Source organism: Anastrepha obliqua, chromosome 3, assembly GCF_027943255.1.
Source record: "Anastrepha obliqua isolate idAnaObli1 chromosome 3, idAnaObli1_1.0, whole genome shotgun sequence".
Taxonomy (NCBI): domain Eukaryota; kingdom Metazoa; phylum Arthropoda; class Insecta; order Diptera; family Tephritidae; genus Anastrepha; species Anastrepha obliqua.
In genome coordinates this window covers 25,462,511-25,480,881 of record NC_072894.1, presented here as the reverse complement: position 1 = coordinate 25,480,881, position 18,371 = coordinate 25,462,511, and the positions used below count along the sequence as shown (strand labels likewise).

General features: G+C 36.0%; 1 protein-coding gene across 1 annotated transcript; it reads left to right on the top strand.

Annotated features, from left to right (window-relative positions):
- The first annotated feature begins 4,039 nt into the window (after positions 1 to 4,039).
- On the top strand, positions 4,040 to 5,864 carry LOC129241696 (cuticle protein 64-like). Its single transcript, XM_054878166.1, has 2 exons — positions 4,040 to 4,132; positions 5,216 to 5,864. Exons 1-2 carry the CDS (start codon positions 4,121 to 4,123, stop codon positions 5,558 to 5,560), a joined length of 357 nt encoding a protein of 118 aa, XP_054734141.1. The 5' UTR covers positions 4,040 to 4,120; the 3' UTR covers positions 5,561 to 5,864.
- Positions 5,865 to 18,371: the final 12,507 nt, after the last annotated feature.

Genomic DNA, 18,371 nt, shown 5'->3' with positions numbered 1-18,371 from the left:
CGTTAATTTTCAACAAGATGGCGCTATGTGCCATACAAGCAACGAAACCATTGATCTTTTACCGTGTTATCTCTCGAAGAGGTGATCACAATTGCCCACCGAGATCTTGTGATTTAACTCCTTGTGACTTTTTTCGTTGGGGCCACGTGAAAGAGAAGGTCTACACCAACAGCCCAGGGTCGATTCAAGACCTCAAAGATGGAATTCGTGAGGCTATCGAGGACATTGGGCAGCCACTTTGCAATTCGGTTATGGAAAATTTCGTGAAACGGATATTGTCCTGTAAGCGTGGTCGTGGTGGTCATTTGCTTGATGTTATTTTCCACTATTAACCGCATACCTTTCTCTTTATAATGAAATAAACATCCGATCATTTATATTAAAAGATGGCATTTTTCTTTGAATATCAAAATAACACCTCTTATTAAAAGAACCCTTTATAAAAATTTTTTTACATACCGCGATGGGAAGTATTGACTGAAACTGTGTTTAACGAAATGGTATCACAATGAAGATTTCAAAGAATATAAAAATTGTGTTAAATTCGTCCCATTTATTTTACCATAACTTATGGCTTTTTACATATAAAGTACTTTTGAATCACCGTTCTATTGTTCCTGAAAAATTGAATGCTCGTATAACAAAGATTGTGTTGCGCGTTAAGACATTTTCCCTTGAGATTTCTAATTGCGATACATACATCCTTACGCGACGTTTCAGGATATGTTGAATTCAGTTGACATTTACTGTTGCAGTATACTCTAAAAAATAAATAGAGCGAAAAAAGAGTTCACATTAGCTTTCCGTTGGGCACCCCGGTTTGGCTAGAAGTTTCTCCCGGAATTTTTCGATTTTGGACGTGAATTTCATATATTTCTATTGTAGCTAACGATTGAGCTTCCAGGTAGCTTTCTAAATTCGAATTTTCTTTCGATTTATGGATATAACCTTTTAAAAGGGATTTTTGAAAAGGATGATAAAAGGTCAGAACCGGGTGCCCAACCGAAGATTTTACAAAAAAAGTATCTAAATGGTGGTTAATCTACTCAAAAATGATTTTTAGCCATAAGATTAGGTCCTCTGTGTGTACAAATTAGGTATTAGTTGTATTAGTAATCAGTAAAATCTTGCAATATAAATTTTTAGTGCTATAATTTTTTAGTAATTAAAAAAAACTTACTGATTATTTGCATTGCCAGTAACATTTTTATTCATTAAATTATAGTACGATTAAAATTTTATTGATACCCACTGGCGCTAAAAATGCCACAAGAGATAAATGATTTAATGGCCCAATAAATATTTTCATTTCGAAGCTCTAGCATACAATAATGTATGTGGTTTATCTAAAAATCATCCTCACACCAGCTTCGTTGGGAGTAACACAGAGAGCGATCAATATTAATCAGTAAAAATTTACTGGCTACTGGAATTTTTTTCAGTAATCAGCAAAAATTTATATTTATTGCAATTTTGCTGGTAACGCAAAGTGCCCATCCAAATTGCGCCATACAAGTGGCGGATCATTTTGTCACAGTATTACTTATTCACACACATTAATATATTTATTTTATTTAAATATTTCATTTAAAAAATGCAGAGATAGGTAGACCATTGACGATCTACAATAGCAGTTCCCTGTGACTCCTCGTTAACCCATTTTGTTTTATGTGCAAGCCAATTCATCTGTCTGCCACATATATATCTGCAAGGTCATCAGAATCAGTGAAGAACGATGATCCAAAATATCTAAACCTAGTGGCATGCCACCCAAGACAGTGGCAGAGAAGATGTCTCCTTCTCATTCTGGCAGCTTCTGCAATAGTCAAAATGAGGTACGTTCATTCTCTGAGCATGTCGACCTAGGGCACAGTGGCCCGTGATCAAACCGACTAACATAGAAATGTTTTTCTTTGACCGAAGAAGTAGCACCTTTGAGCGCCTGATGTCCCATTTTGGCTAATTATTTTTGTTTACATGTCAGACTATCAACCCATCTCGTGTTGGCTGATATAGCTATGCTACCACGCAGTTTGTGGGTTCGGAGAGATATGCTTACAAACTTCATACCAAGAGAAAGGTGAGTGCTGGTGCCGTCTCTCGCTAATTTGTCAGCCCTACAATTCCCTGGTATTTCCCACCATGCTCTGATCCCCATATTAAATGGATGCGTAAATATTCTGTCACTTCGTTAAGAGACACCTGGCATTTGCGGAATTAGGGATAATCCCACCAAGAGATTTAATTGTCACTTTTCTTTCAGAATAGATATGAATTTCCCTGAAAATAGTCACATTTTTGCCTAACCAGACTGTTACCGCATTAATGTTTAGAATTTCAGCCTGAAATTCACTACAGTGATTAGAAAGACGAGCTGAAACGCTTACTTTTGACTTCTTACAGTAGGCACCAAAGCCAATTTTATAGTGCAACTTTGAGAGAAAAGCGTCGTAAGTAGTTTTTCCGACCAGGTATATTGTCAATCCACTCACTTCTAGCCGGAATTCTAGTACTAAATAAGATATTAAAATATGGCTCATTCAAACAATAGTCAACAGGATTAGTTGGACCCAGACCGAGTGTAACCATTTAAGTCTCCTCAGTGATTAGATGCGGTAAGCCGCACAGCAGTGTTACCTGCATTCTGTTTACCAACCAAAGACGCGTATGGGTTGAATTCATATTGTTTAGTAGGGCGGGTCGATTTAAAAATCGCCTATTGCACTGTGAAAATCATATTCTAGGGATCAAAATAAGAAACTTTGCCGAAGGAACCATACCTCTAAAACGAATTCCGATGTCCCCCAATTTGGGTCGAACGAAAAATCCCACTCTGACCCATTTAGAGCGCTCCAATCAAGTCCAAATGTATGACCGACCCCCACTAACTTTGGACGGCCGATCCACCCATGCCAGTGGCACACCCCCTGGAACTCCCCTGGGGGGTTCCCCATACAATCATTTCCAAATATCACCATTTTTGGCCTTTACATGAGAAAAGAAACTAAAAAGTTCGACCCAAATTGGGGGACATCAGAATTCGTTTTAGAGGTATGGTTCCTTCGGCAAAGTTTCTTATTTTGATCCCTAGAATATGATTTTCACAGAGCAATGGGCGATTTTTTTGCCTCCCCACAAATCGACCCGGCCTATTGTTTAGGGATGTAAAAAAAACTTTTTGTTCGACAAAAAAAAAAATTAGCTTGAGTTGTATTGAGAAAAAGTATGTAAAAGTGCACTAACGCATAATTTAGTATATTCGACTGTTAATTCGCTTTATAAGTAGTTGGTGCACAAAAGGCATTTGAACTGTAATTTTAGGCATGCAGTTAGGCAAAGGCTGAAAATGAAAACGGCTTAGCTTCAAAATAAAGCAAAGGTAGCATTGAGCAAAAATAAATTGAGTCTTATCCAAAGATTTCCGGTGCGTGAATTCAAAAAACGACCTGTTCACATTTGACTGCTTGAATGGATATTTAAAAAAAAAGAACACTTCAACAAAAATTATAGTTAATTCAATTGTTGAGTTTTAAGGCTGTCATAAATGAAGCCAATAAAATTACCATTACAAATAGAGTAGTGATTTTAATTGACGCCGATCATCACCAATGCCAAGTGGACCGGCTTACGCTATTTGGCGTTGTTGTTGTCGCTCTAAACTAGCAGCTTGTAGCTTATTCAACGCATGCGCGCATATTCTATCCGGCTTGTTGATGTTCGTTTGTTTGTTTTTTTTTTTGCTTTACATATTTATGTGGCAAAGCCGCGCCACTCTCCCAAGCTGAGCGCATCGCCTGCCGGAGTTGTTGTTGTATGTAGTTGGTTTTTTTTTTTGCATTTTGTCGGTTGAGTCGACACTCTCGTAGCGGTTTTGAATATGATTTTGCCCCTCATTTGCTTTCAATATGCCAATTTTTCTTTATGTCACAAAATATTGTTTATTGGTGTTTTTTTAGTAATATGGCAGAATTATTTTTGATATTTGTGTATAAATATCCGCCATAGTTGCAGAGTTAAGGCATAACAACATTTGTGGTTAACCATATCTCGTTATTTTTTTGCCAGCTCGCAAATTCGAATTTTTGAAATTTTCAACAAAAAAACTTTAACTTCAAACAAAATGTTCAAATTGGTAAGCAGTGCAAGGATGTAAAGGACTAAATGCATATTTTTTTTTATATTGGTGAACAAAAATATCGGTGTGCAAAATACAGTTTGATAGTGTGTTAAAGAATATTGATTTTAAGGGACAAATGTAATACAGATTTGTGCTAATATATAAATAGGCTAGCGCCGTACATTTGCGAAAAAAAATGTACACTGCATTAAGCAACACTCGGATTAATCACAGGGACTTATTAAAAAGTTTTGACAACTTATTTTTTTCATATATAATTGTAATAATTTCTATATGAAAATCCAGTCATATGAAAATCATATAATACCAAGTTTTAAACTTTGTACATACTTGAAATAAATGCAACAAATTTTCAATTTTTTTTTTAATTAAATTAGAGTTCTAAAGGAGTAGCGATTATGAAGTTTTATAGTCCTTTCAATTTTGGTGTTGCATTTTTCTTCCATACAAAATCCTGGCGGGCCTTTGCTATATGAAGAAGACTCACAAGACCGCCAGAAACGAGCTGTCAAAAATCAAATTTAATGCGTACTAGAAAAATTATTATTTCAGGCGCTCAAGTTGCATTTTGTGCTTTGCTGTATTAAAAGACTTATAATGAAATTTTTTGACCAAAATGTTTGTGGTGCATTCTAACCATAGAGTGCCATAACACTCTGTTATGAGCATTTTTAGCACTTTCCCACACATAACCCATCCATTGAGAAGTTAGAGGCTTAAAATGATGAAAAATTTGTATTCGCTGTTTTTCCATAGAACTGCTGAGCATATCTTTCATCTACAATATAAGGGTAATATATCCGATTTACCCTAAAAATGTGCAAAAGGGTGAAAACTTTAACCTCTCTAAAATAAAATATTTGCGTAAATTTTGAATCACTGGTGTATGTTTTTCTATCCTCGCTACCAGAATCCATTTTTGGATTTTTTTTATTTTGGCAAAAGTTTAATTTTGTCTAACAGAGTTATTTACATAATTTAAAATTCATCAAAAAGCATTCATTTTTTGTTGTTGTAACATATTTGTTGCCTTGCAAATCCATTTTTCAAATTGTTTCTTATTTTATTTACTTTCAGATCGTCACTTTTACTGCTCTCTGCGCTGTAGCCTCTGCCGGTTACCTTAGTGGCTATGGACTTGCTGGTCATGGTTTGGGTTACAACGGCTACAGCGGCATTGTTGCCCCAGCCTATCAAGCACCCGCCGTCGTGGCTACTGTACCAGTTGTGAAGACTTACAGTGCGCCCATCGTGGCTGCACCGGTGGTGAAGACCATCGCCCCATTGGCTACCTCATACGCCTCATACAAATCGATTCCTGTAGTACATGCCGCTCCAGCTGTATATGCGGCGCCATCTTACGGTTCGCTAGGTCATTATGGTCTGAGCTATGGCTATGGTCATGGTTTCTTGCACAAGTAGAGTATAGTGAGCGAACTAAGTACAAATAATGTGAATTATACTGGACTGGAATGTGGAAAAGGATAAGGATTACTTGTACAGTAATAAATATATTTGGCTGACTTGAGTGAATTGAAAACCTATTCATCTTGCAAGAATGAAAATGACTTAAGTACAAACAGCAATTGGAGTCAGTGCGCAGAATGAAGAGAAGCGCAGTTTTGACTACTGAGCACTAACACATTTTTGTATGTTTTGTTTTCACGTACTCGATGCTGAATATATTTTTATGTATATTTTAATAAACTATTAAAACGAAATTAAAAAAAAAAAAAACATCATGTGCAAGTTTTTCAATATCAAATCTTCATAGTTTCTCTGCGTTAAACGTTACCATTGCATAAACATCAATCTTTTACCAGTCAAGCATAGATCCGTTGCCGGCAAAATAAACTAATAAATCACAAATTTTTGAACTATAGCCAATTCAGTATCTTCAGCCTTACGCTCAAATGATCACATGTAGCTTTGCTCAGCGCGTAACGGCGCGTACACAAAAGACTCAAGCAACGAACTTAAAAGTTCAAACTTCATTCACCTGACGCAAAGCGCTTATAAAATTCCATTAATCGCTCCAATAACTACATACGCGGGTAAAAAAATGTTGTGGTTTCGCTAAGAATGAATTATATAAATCGAAATATTTCGTAATTATAGACGATAAATGCATTTAATTATGCGCAATCAAAATCGTTTTACAACATTAACATTTGCCACTACCAACATTGGCCTAAGTCTGTTAAGCAACTAATTGTAAAAGCAGCTGTGCCCTCATTTGTGGCATTCAATGTTGTGTTAAGTAGCATTTGATTTTTGCACCCACACCGCCCACTCACCGAGGTGCCACCAATTCGAAAAGAAAAATTCAACAATAGGTTGGCAACCGATTTTAATATTGTTTTGTTGGTTTCTGCCGCATGTCTGACACAATATTACATTTATAGCAAGCCAAAAATTTGTTCGCTGAACGACAATAGCTCTATTCGTGCAACATAATCACAGGCATTTGCCATGTTGTTTATGCTGGCGGCATTTGCAAATTCCCATGAAAAAAAAGTTTGTAAGAGCAACTTTCGTTAGCATAAAACAACGACCTTGGCGGGCACAATTTGTAAAAGCGGCATAGCAAACTTTTAAAAGGTTAGAATGTCGCTGATAAAATTGTAAAATTTATTTAGATAAACGGATGAGAAATCGTGCTTTGTAGTGATTTTTGCCTACTTCCCGTCGAAGAAACGTGTAGCTGGGAGGCGCAGTATTTTCATGAATTGTCGCAGATGATACCTAAATATCATAAAAAATAGTTAATTTTATTAGCTAAATAAAATTTTATTTTCTTCTTCAAAGAAGATTTTCTGTGGTTTACACCCATTGCCATTTGGTACTTGGGGGCTGTTGCTTTATTAGTCTGATCTTAGACTTATGTAAGTCTGATCTTAGAGAGAAAGCTATCACGAATATCCATTAACTATATGGGAAATGACTAAGAAGAAGAAGTAAGAAAATGTGGTGTGGAGTGGTGACCTCGTCTGGTGGAACTCTGGTGGAAAAAGTTCCGTTAAAATTATCTGTTATATGTTATGCTTGTATTTATAGCGACTATCGCCTCTACTAATTGCAAAATATTTTTCCTAAATTTTAACAATTTATTTTATATGGTAACTCTATCTTGCTAAGCAATATGTTAGAAGCACTGTTTCCTTCCTTTTGATGCTCCCTCTCCACTTTGTGATGCTGCCAGCAACGGTACTATTCGCGTGTTTTCTTATGACAGTAAAACTAAGAACTTGAAACGTATTAATTAATAAAGTGATAATATTTAACGACGGACACCGTAGCCGAATGGGCTGGTGCGTGACTACCATTCAGAATTCAGATAAAACGTAGGTTTGAATCTCGGCGAAAGACCAAAATAAAGCAAACGTTTTTTCTAATAGTGGTCGTCCCTCTGCAGGCATTGCAAACCTTCGAGTGTACTTCTGCCATGAAAAAGCTCCTCATAAAAAAATATCTGCCGTTCGGAGTCGTCTTGAAACTGTAGGTCCCTTCATTTGTGGAACAACATCAAGACGCTATGGACACTTGAAATTCTTAGACACAAGAAAAAAAAGTAAAATAAATATTGGAAATAGGACCCCACCAACCTGGGTTTGGCTTCGAGGTTGGATAGAAAGGTTATTGAGAGAGTATTTTGCCAGGAACTCCCTATCAAGCTTAAGGTTAGGTCGCCACAGCATTGACAATGTGGAAGCGTAAACTATTAAAGATGAAAACGATTGTCCGCTAACTACTGTGACTCCTCTTTTGAGGTGTTGTATATTTATTCTCATAGGGAGTAGTTAATCAAGGCCTTAGGTTCACTCATGATGCGCGCGAAAGTAGTCAGAGAAGGCCTAAATTCCGGCTCAATTGCCTCTTAATACCTCGCTATCAGAGTTAAATGGGTAGTTAGTTAGTTAGATGAATAGTTCAGCAAATTATATATCCTATGAGCTAGTAAGGCAAAGCAGAGCAGAATGTTTTTTTTCTTGGTTACCCCTGATCTGACACGGGCAAATCGGCAACATTTAAATTAGCGTCTGAGGTGCAGCTAACACTGTTGATTGGAAGTCTAATCGGAGTTATCTGGACGATTCTGAAGTGGTATCTCCTGCCTCACAGTTGCTTTGTTTTCACCGGACATCTTGCCTCCTTTTATTTAGCTACGGCTTATGAGCGTTCAAGTTCGAATATTCTAAAAAATGCACCTAAACTAATTGCTATAGCAAAATAAGGTTCTGTCAAGAAAGAAGTTTCTGGACAGACGTCGTGCTGATGTTGAATGAAGATACTGATGAAGGTTTTACTCATAATAGGTGCGTCTTATCTGGCCGTTAGCTTTTGAATTTCAGATTTTGTTCATACTCAGTAATTTTATCGCATTTGGGCTTTTGTAGCACTGCGCCACAAGGTTTTACCAAATTTCAATATTTTTTTAAATAATTGCTAATCAAACTTTTGAATAAATTGCTAATCAAACTTTTTTTCAAGAATTTTCATATCAAAATCTATTGCTTCTAGAAAAAAATTGTAGAGAATGAACTTTAATATATTGGTATATATTTGTTTTCAGGGCACTTTCGATGATAGTTTCCTTGATTGTTTAATATAATAATTTATAATTATATTTCCCGTAAAAATAATAAATAATAAATGGTTAAATAAATTTAATTTTTATTTTGTTAAAACAGATATTTTGTTGTTGTTTTTTAAGTTATAAAACTATATATTTGTTAAAGTTGGAACTTAACTGCTACATGCATAAAAAGCTATAAGTACAAAAATATGGTTGCCTGTAAAAGAGCTTTAGGTGAAATCTGGGAAATTAAACCTAAGGTTTCTCATTGGCTTTATACTGCTGTCATCAGACCCATTCTTCTATATGGAAATGTTGTCTGGTGACGTGCTATGCTCAAAGAAACCTATTCTAATTTATTGAAAAAGGTGCAGAGGTCAGCGGAATTAGCAATATTTGGCGTCATGAAAACCACGCCATTCATGGCTTTGGATATCATGTTACATCTGCCACAACGGAAGACTGCCACACATGGACATTCAATAATCTGAGACTCCTATTTGGATATACCCAGTGATTGTGATTATCACGCTCACATTCTCTGTTTCGAAAGGAATTTCTTAATGAAAATACCTTCTAGACTGGAATGGCTTGAAGAAGCAACACATCCGTTAAGATATAAATTATCGTCCGGAAAATTGGACGATGGAAAAAAAAAATTTTTTATTGGTCGAAAGACCTTTATTCTATAAATTTCAACTTACAACTCAAAGCTTAATTACTAAATCTCTCCTTAATATTACTTATTTCTACTTGTGTCAGCATTTTTGACAACTGATTTACATCGGCGCATGCCGGATATTTATTGCTGAAACTAATTTTGCTGATCGAGGTGTCAGTATATTTGGCTGTTGGTTTAAATCGACGCATGCCGGATGTTATTCCCAACATTATTGGGCTTGCTTATTCAGCGTCCGGGTCATGTCGCAATTGCATTACGAGTATTGCTTATAGCTTAATTGGTGCTTACTTATACACGGATGAATCTAAAATGGATACCGGTCTAGGATCAGAGTTACATTGCGAAGAGCGTTTTATCAGTGAATCATTTAGACTACCGGATCACTGTAGTGTTTTTCAAGCGGAACTAAACGCTACTCAGGATGCCTTAATATAGATGGATGCATTCCAAATAACAACAAGGAGTGTTTTAAAAATTCGCCAATCTCTTAATGAGATGGCCAAACAACATCATATTATCTTATGCTGGGTTCCAGGCCACAGAAATATACCAGGGAACTGTTGGGCTGATCAACTTGCAAGAGAAGGTACGTATATGCTAAACATAAATAATTTTATGGGGGTACCTCTCGCAACTTGTAAGCTTCTTGTTATGGACGCAGTAATCAGTTCCGTAAATCAAAGATGGATTAGTGCCAATACCTGTAAAATCGCTAGGCAAATAATGCCAAGGCTAAATCTACGTCTGTGCAAGAATATTATAAAACTGAGTACACTTCAAATTAGGACCTTAGTAAGGACCTTCACAGGACAATATCTCATAGTAAATCATACAAGGAGACTAGGCGTTTACATGCGTGATTTCTGTCGTAGCTGCAGGAATGAGGAAGAGTTGGAAGCAATTCAACATCTTTTTTGCACATGCCCGGCTCTGGCCAGAAGCAGGAACCGATATTTAAGTTCCTAATTCTTAATGAATATAGCTAGTCTATAAACTTTAGATATCAACAACCTTTTACGCTTTGTCATAAGCTCAGGATGGTTCAATCTAGAAGGGGAAGTGTAGTGCAGCCACTACGGCTCACAACGGATCCATTTCGTGGCCTGAGTGGCATCTAACCTTACCTAATAAAAATATGGTTTCGATTTTATCGATAAATTAATTTGTAAATTTCCGTCCATATTGTTCGGCCAACATCGTAGTGGCAAGCTACGAACATTTTCTACAAAACATTATCGCCATGCACTCGCGATGATATTTTTCTATTTTAATGTGTGACCTAAAAGAAATATTTTCCAATGCTTAAGGCCACTTCCAACTATAATGAAAACATGTACATATATATGGCTTTTAGTTATTCCCTTGAGGCAACAACACAACAACAAAAAATTATAGAAAAATTAAGTTTGGCCATTCCAATGAATTGTTTTTATTAAATCTTAGTTCGTGCTCTACAATTCTTATTAACAAAAATTTTGTATAGGATCAATAAATTCTGAGATAAAAGTTTCTGAAAAAATATGATAGAAATATTTTATTATCAGTAACTTGGACAAAAATTCAAATTTCGCAAAACCGTTTGTCATTCCGCTAAAACCACCCAAATATCAGGTATTTTCATAGCTGCATGACAACCACCGATATCGAGAACCATGGTTTGACAGCTGAAAATAGCAAATTATATTTACATTTCCGTTCCAAAAGTTTGGCAAGTCATCATGAATCTTCCAATGACAGAACAACGGTTTTAAATTGTGGAAATTTACTTTGGGAAAATCATTTTTTTACGCGATGTTCATAAAGCACTGGCGCCCTCATTGGTCCTTATTTATTTAGAAATGAGGAAGGAGCTGCAGTTACGGTGTATGTCGAGCGCTATCGAGCTATGCGGACTGAATTTTTACAACATTTGGTTCCCACAAGACGGCACAACTTGCCACACAGCGCGCTTAGCAACCGATTTATTGCAATATTCAAACCACCATTGACGCCACACGGCCAGTTTTATTGGAAATAGTAGTTAAAAATTGGACTGATGTAATGAACCATGTAACTCGTTGCCGCGGAGCACATAATCCGAATATTACATTAAAAACAAAATAAAATGAATGCCATGATTAGAAATTATCTACCAGAATATTATATATTAAAAAAATTCGTTTCAACAATATTTCCGTTTTGTGTGATCATTTTAAGTTCTCAAGCTCTTAAAAAACCAGATACAATAAAATTACTTGAGTATTACTAAGTATTGAAGAAATCTGAAATTCAAAAGTTCACCCCTATTCTTCGCTGCTTATAAAGATTCGCATACTACTTGAAATCATTTGATTTTCCATCTGGGCCATTTGTTCAGCGACTACTTATCTTCAATTCAGCATCAATGTTTGCCACCAATTTAGCTTTTAGCACACTTACAATGCCACTTATTTATTGCTATTGAAGTTTCGCGCTAACTGTTATAACAAAATCCAGCGACGTTGAAGTTGGGCTTTTTGGAGTAAAGCTTAAATGCTGATTATTGGAGTTGACTGACAATACTGATTATTGTAGGCTTTACAAACTCTTAAAGCTCGTTCAATTTTCGAAAAGCTCTAAAGTTCGATTAGGAAAAGCACGACTTACGAGTATTAAGCTAAGCTTCGGCTTTAACTTTATCATGTATGAGGCTTATGTGCCTACGAGTATCACTGCGTAAACACGACTTTACTGTATTTATTTATTTATGTACAGACGTGCAATAATATCATAATACAATTATTCTTACACGTAAAAAAGGAGCACTGACTGCCAGGACCTTCGGCTCGCTGATGTAAAAGTAACAGATAGTTAGCTTAGAGGTCTTAAATGTAAAAGTGAGACTAGAAAAACTTAATTCATTAAGACTTTGGTAAAAATATAGTAGCTATGTTAGAGGAGAAAGCATCAAATCAATTTTTTCCATCCTGATTTAACTAGAAATTCTGATAGTTTTGATATATTTTCTGAGAAAGTAGTTCTTAACAGTGTAGAAGGTATTTGGTTTCGGAAAATACTTTTCCTGATTTATTCAAAACGTGGGCAGTCGTCGAGTAGATGGCAGATCGTTAAAGAGGATGAGTGACAGTGTTGGCAGCATAGAGGGCTGGAATTATTGAAAACGTATGAATGTGTGGCGATTGTGTGCCCTAGTCGCAGGCGGACAAATGATTTGATATCGCTGCAACGGCAATTTAATGGGTAATTTTTTCTGTATTTAATAGCCGACTATGTATTGCGCCAGAGAAGAATAGCAAAGCCTGAGTGTTATCTGGTTCATCCTATGAAAGCTTAATATACTGATCTTAAAATGGGAAATAGTTAATAAAATTTATTATAGTCAGAAGCAATAAAAAAGCGAATACTTTTAACTAAAATACTTTATGCAATTATCGCAAGAATTAGGAAAAATTCTTTTTTATTTAGAAAATAAGCATAACTTTTCATGTGTTGCATATGCACGTTAAAATTATATTATTTTTTTTATTGAAATATTAAAAATTTATTTACACTTCATGCTATTCATACATCTATATAGTTCACAAAACTAAATGCTATTTTTGTTTTCGTCTATTTCACAATGACTATTGCTTTTATTAAAAATCTGAATATCAAATATTAGCGATGATTTATTTCATTAGTTAGTTTCGTACAAACAGCACATTTCACATATTCGATTTGTAAGCCTCCCAACCATTCAATGACCAATTTGCTTAATTATATTCCTCCTCACAATACCCGAAGTCAAGGGCGTAGCTAATAGAAGGGGCATGAGATCAAAAAGTATTTGAATTTCCAAAACCTATCAAAAAATATTAATTAATACCTCTGTTAATAATTCCCATTGATACAGGTTTGATACTCTTTATTAACTCTGTGGCGACAATAAAAGTAATTCGCGTTAACTAAACCTTAAGTTAATAAAACCAATAGGAGTTTCTTATAAAACTATGTAATGAGAAATTTGATTTCACAATAATAAATCCCCACCAATATCCGCTGTTTTTCGTTCGTTATGCGCTATCTCGAAAAACAATTCATAGCGACCAAATCATGAATTGTATGCCATTTTTTAAAATCTATCTTTCAAGGATATCAAAGGAATCTATCTATCAAAGGAAATTTTCGCAAATCTGTGTCTATTTTCTCTTTTATTTGTGTGTATATAATTTCAATAATGAAATACATATAAAATGTTTTCATTGTCCAATTGCAGATAATAGCTGCCAAACGCTTACTCTGTAATACTCACTGTGAAAAACGACAGCAAGAAAAATATGTATGCGAACAAAAACGGTTTCAAAATAAACTTGAATAAAATAGTTAAGCTTAGAATGAAATCCTTCCACTAGAAAAAATCATATCAGTCGCACATTGCCTGCCGTAAAGCTGTGATTCTTATATGCTTTTGCATTATTTCCAAAATTTATGCTGTGTTACGATTTTATGCAATTGTATCCCTAGTAAATCTATTCAGTCGAAAACCAATGACATTATTAAATGAGCCGACCACATAAAAAAGAGTTCAAGATCTGGTAAAAGTGCATAGATCGACCGCCGAAATACGACCTTGTGAAATACCTGAAAACGCAGTAAAAGAGAATGACTTTGAATTTTCTAATAGCCAAACAGAAAAAAAAACAGAGTGGAAACCGGTACATTCGAGTTAATGCCATACGAGGTGAAGTCCAAAATAAACAAGGCTGTGTTTTTGGTGGCGCCATCTTTTTAATGAGTTAGTGCGTTGGAAGTTAGTTCTTCTACTGCTACTACTAATTACTTCCACTGACATTCGCTTGGTGACATTTGGTTCAGTGGAAGCGAAGTTATTGCGTCTAAAGTGTCAGTATATTTGTGTCATCGGTACAAAAATGGATTTCGAACAAATACCAATTTTGTTTTAAAATCGGTAAAACGTTTACTGAAACATTTGAATTGATGGAAAAAGTTTATAGCGATGATTGGCTATCTCGTGCCAGAGCTCGTGAGTAGTTTACATGTTTCACAGATGGTTGTGAGGATATAAATGACAAAGAAAATACGAGCCGCCCAAAATCAGTAATCACCGAAATCTCCATTGAAATTGTTTGTAAATTTATCAAAAATGAACCGAAATCTTCGCTGAAATTCATGGAATCGGAGTTGAATATCTCCAAAACATCGGTTTATTGCATTTTAACTGATAATTTGGGCTTACGAAAGGTCTGTGCACGTTTCATTCCGCACAAGTTAACTGAGGACCAAAACTTGCTCAGAATTCAACATGCGAACGACCTCATTAAAGCGGCGAGAGAAGACAAGAGTTTCCATTACAATATTGTTACTGGTGATGAAACGTGATGTTTCCAACATCAACCTGAAACTTAGCGTCAAAGTGCCGAATGGAAGTCCCAGACGAACCACCACCCAAAAAATCGCGATCCAAACCGTCAATTTAATTTTCTATCTTGGCGTTTTGAAGCGTTTGTTGCATCGCATTCGTCGAATTTGCTGGCGCTTATTGCATGAAAATACACCATCTCATCGATCCACTCTTGTGACTGAGTTTTTGACTTGAAATTGCATTTTAGCCATCAATCACTCACCGTATTCGCCTGATATGGCTCCCTATGACTTCTACCTACTCAGAAAATTTGCATTTGGTCATGAAGGGAAAATGTTTTGCGTCCGCAGAGGGCATCCCAAAGGCTTGTACCGACATCATGAAGGTCATGCCGGTCAATGACCTGGAACACTCTTTCGAAAAACTTTTAGATCGCCCAAAACCAGAGGGGACTATTTTGAACAAATAAACTCGAAGTTATCAGAACAAAGCTCCTTTCGACTTCACTTTGTATATTCGCATGCGATGTTCTTGAAAAGGTTTTAAAGCAGTCTGTTAAAGTTAAGGTGATATTTGCAAGCACAGCAGGCGCAATAAACTTTTTATCTGATTTATATAACGTCCTTGCTTGGGTTAAAAGAAATAAGTTGTATTTATACATATATGAAGAAGTGTTTTTATGTTTCTTATTGTAAATCGTCTTCTCCCCTATGCATTTGCTTCTACCTTAGTGGTTATGGATCCAATCTAAATGAAATTATTGGTTCTAGATTCTCTTTCTAAAGTGGTTTAAATTATACCATTACAAAGTCGTATTCTGCAATTGCTTTTTTATATTTCACTGATCCAGCTCCATAGGTTCTACGAGTATAAGGGTCGGTGCTGGCACACAAATCTAAAATGACTAGATAGTCGAAGGACTATTCTCTCCATCACTTTCATTTTCGTTTCGATTACCATAAACTTTTGAGAATTTTTTTTAAAACTCTGAGAGAATTTAATTCAAATTCCATTGGCCTTGGTCTGTCTTCCACAAGATATTATTTCAAAATTTTACCTGATAAATTATTTAACTAGTGTTTAGCGTTAATCTGTTTTTTATAGTCTGTAGCCGTAGCTGAATGGGTTGGCGCGTGACTACCATTCGAAATTCAGAGAGAACGTAGGTTCGAATCTCGGTGAAAGACCAAAAATGAAGAAAAAGTTGTTTCTAATAGTGGTCGCATCTCGGCAGGCAATGGCAAACCTCCGCGCGTATTTCTGCCATGAGAAAGTTCCTCATAAAAAATATATGCCGGTCGGAGTCGGCTTAAAACACCCAAAAAGGGTATACGCGCCAATTATAAGAAATAACGCATAGATTAATAATAATTATAATGAAATAAATCAGGTAATTGCTAGAAATTTAGCATGCAATGCCATACATCTCTGCCTTTTAGCTTTGTATCTACGGAAACGTTGAGAATTAGACTCTATAACTTTGTATGCCTATATTTAAATACATTGGGAAATGCTTGAAATTACCAATTTAAGCAGCTTCCCCCTTAAAGGATCTAATTTTAGACGATGTCTTAAAAAAATACTCAATAACTTGTTAGCTTATAGTGTTCTTTCATATATTATTTATAGCGCTGTAAACACATTTTAATATTCAAAAAATTTCAGCCCCTCTTTGTGTTTGGCTGGCTACACCCTCGTCCGACGCATTGGCATTTCACACGCGCATCTCAGAATAGCTTTTATTTACAAGTCCATACGAGCGGCTGCATACAGTGCATGCACCCATACTTTTACATACAAATGATTAATTTCGTTTCGCCAACGCAAAGAATGGTACGGTCAGTTTTGAAAGGGTGCATAAAGTAAGTTTAATCAAATCTTCAAAAAAATCTCCACTCTACTATAAAAATTCTACAAAAAATCTTCGCAAAAAAATATTGTTGGATATCCTCGATTAATATACATGGGTTTTGAAACTTTTTGATTTTGGCAAAATTAAATTGATTATTCGTGAATGATTTTTTGAAATTGAAATTTGAAAGGTCGAGTCAAGGAGCACTGAGAGATTTGGCAACTCCTAAAACACTCAGGCTAAAAAGCCCATAGTGTTTAAAGCTCTGGAAAGTGAAGGGGTAGAGAGTTAAGGAGGGAAGGAGAGAAGTAACAGAAGGAAAACTATAGGATAGAATAGAGGTAGTTGGACTTGTGAGAATTTTACAGATTCTTTGTTAAATCTGAAAATTGAGAGAATGAGTTTTACTTGTTCTTATGACAGCGGAACCTGAAACTCGTGGCCTTGCTCTAGCAAAGTCGGGACACTCATAGCGAAAATGCGTGGGCGAACCGCTGATCCATCGTTGGCCATTTCATCAGCAATTTCATTCCCTTGAACCCCGCAAAGTCCTGGAACCCATATAAATACGAGCTTATTCTGTCTTGCAATAGAATTAAGATTCTTCTTTCATTCTAAAAAAATCCTTGAGGTTTGCTCTGCGTTCTCCAGAGCCTTTAGAGCAAGCCTGACGGTCACTAAAGAATTCAATCTATTTCGCGCTTCATCTCCTCTTAATTATCCATTCTGCTACTTTGAGAATGGCAAAAATTTCCGCGTGGAAAACAGTTGTCATTCCTCCCATATCGTAATGTACTTATTACTCCCGTTTAACTCCCATCCGGCTCCAGAATATATTTTATTCTTGGACCAAATGGTAAAGGAAATATCCGTCAAACCTCTTTGAATGCACTGTGGGTAACTCCATTTCCCACGCAACGTATATTTGACATCGAATTTCCTACCAAATGAAACTATGGGTATAAGGTTGTCCTTAGGTGCCATAAATAGTGATACCGCTCATATAGTTCTTAAAGTTTTATCTGTGCCCCGAAGTTCCGAACCCATATTTATGGAGCCTACACATTGCTTTTATTGCTTTCTGTGATATCTTGAGATCCAAGGGGAGCAAATTAAGCATAGCATTTAAGGCATAAACATACACTTCTGTGCAGCCTGTACAGTGCTCGACGTGTGGACTTAACCATAGTCCGTCTCCATCAAACCACAGAAGCATAAGTGATAATGATAAGTCTGATAAGTGCTATGTATATCCATAGGACCACAACAGGTTTCAGACCCCAGGTTTTACCAAAGGCTTTACGGCTATGATTATTTGATATGATTTGATAATGAATGTTGTGGCTCAGCTTTGTGATGGTTGTTGGTTTATTCACATAGACTTTACTTTTTTAAAAAGCTCCACAAAAAGTGATATAGTGGAGCTTGATCGCGTGATCTAGATAGCCAGTTTGTGTGAAATTATTTGGCCGGGAAACTTTGAACGCAATAATGCAATATTTTCCTGTGACTGCCGTGTGGCTGGCTCAACGTGTATGCCTATTCGTTCAAGCTCAGGCCACAAAGAATTTCAATTAGTGGTCTACAGCTCTGCCCACTGAGAGTAACAGCTCTTTCATTTTCCTCTTCGAAAAAAAAAAACAACCAGCCCAAAAATAGTACATTTCAGTAGATATACTGATTTTTGTGAACTTACCCGAGCGCTTTTTCTCCCCAGATGAGATAATTCCGTTTTTTTGACAAATTCATTCAATGTGAAATGAGTTTCACCACTTCAGATGA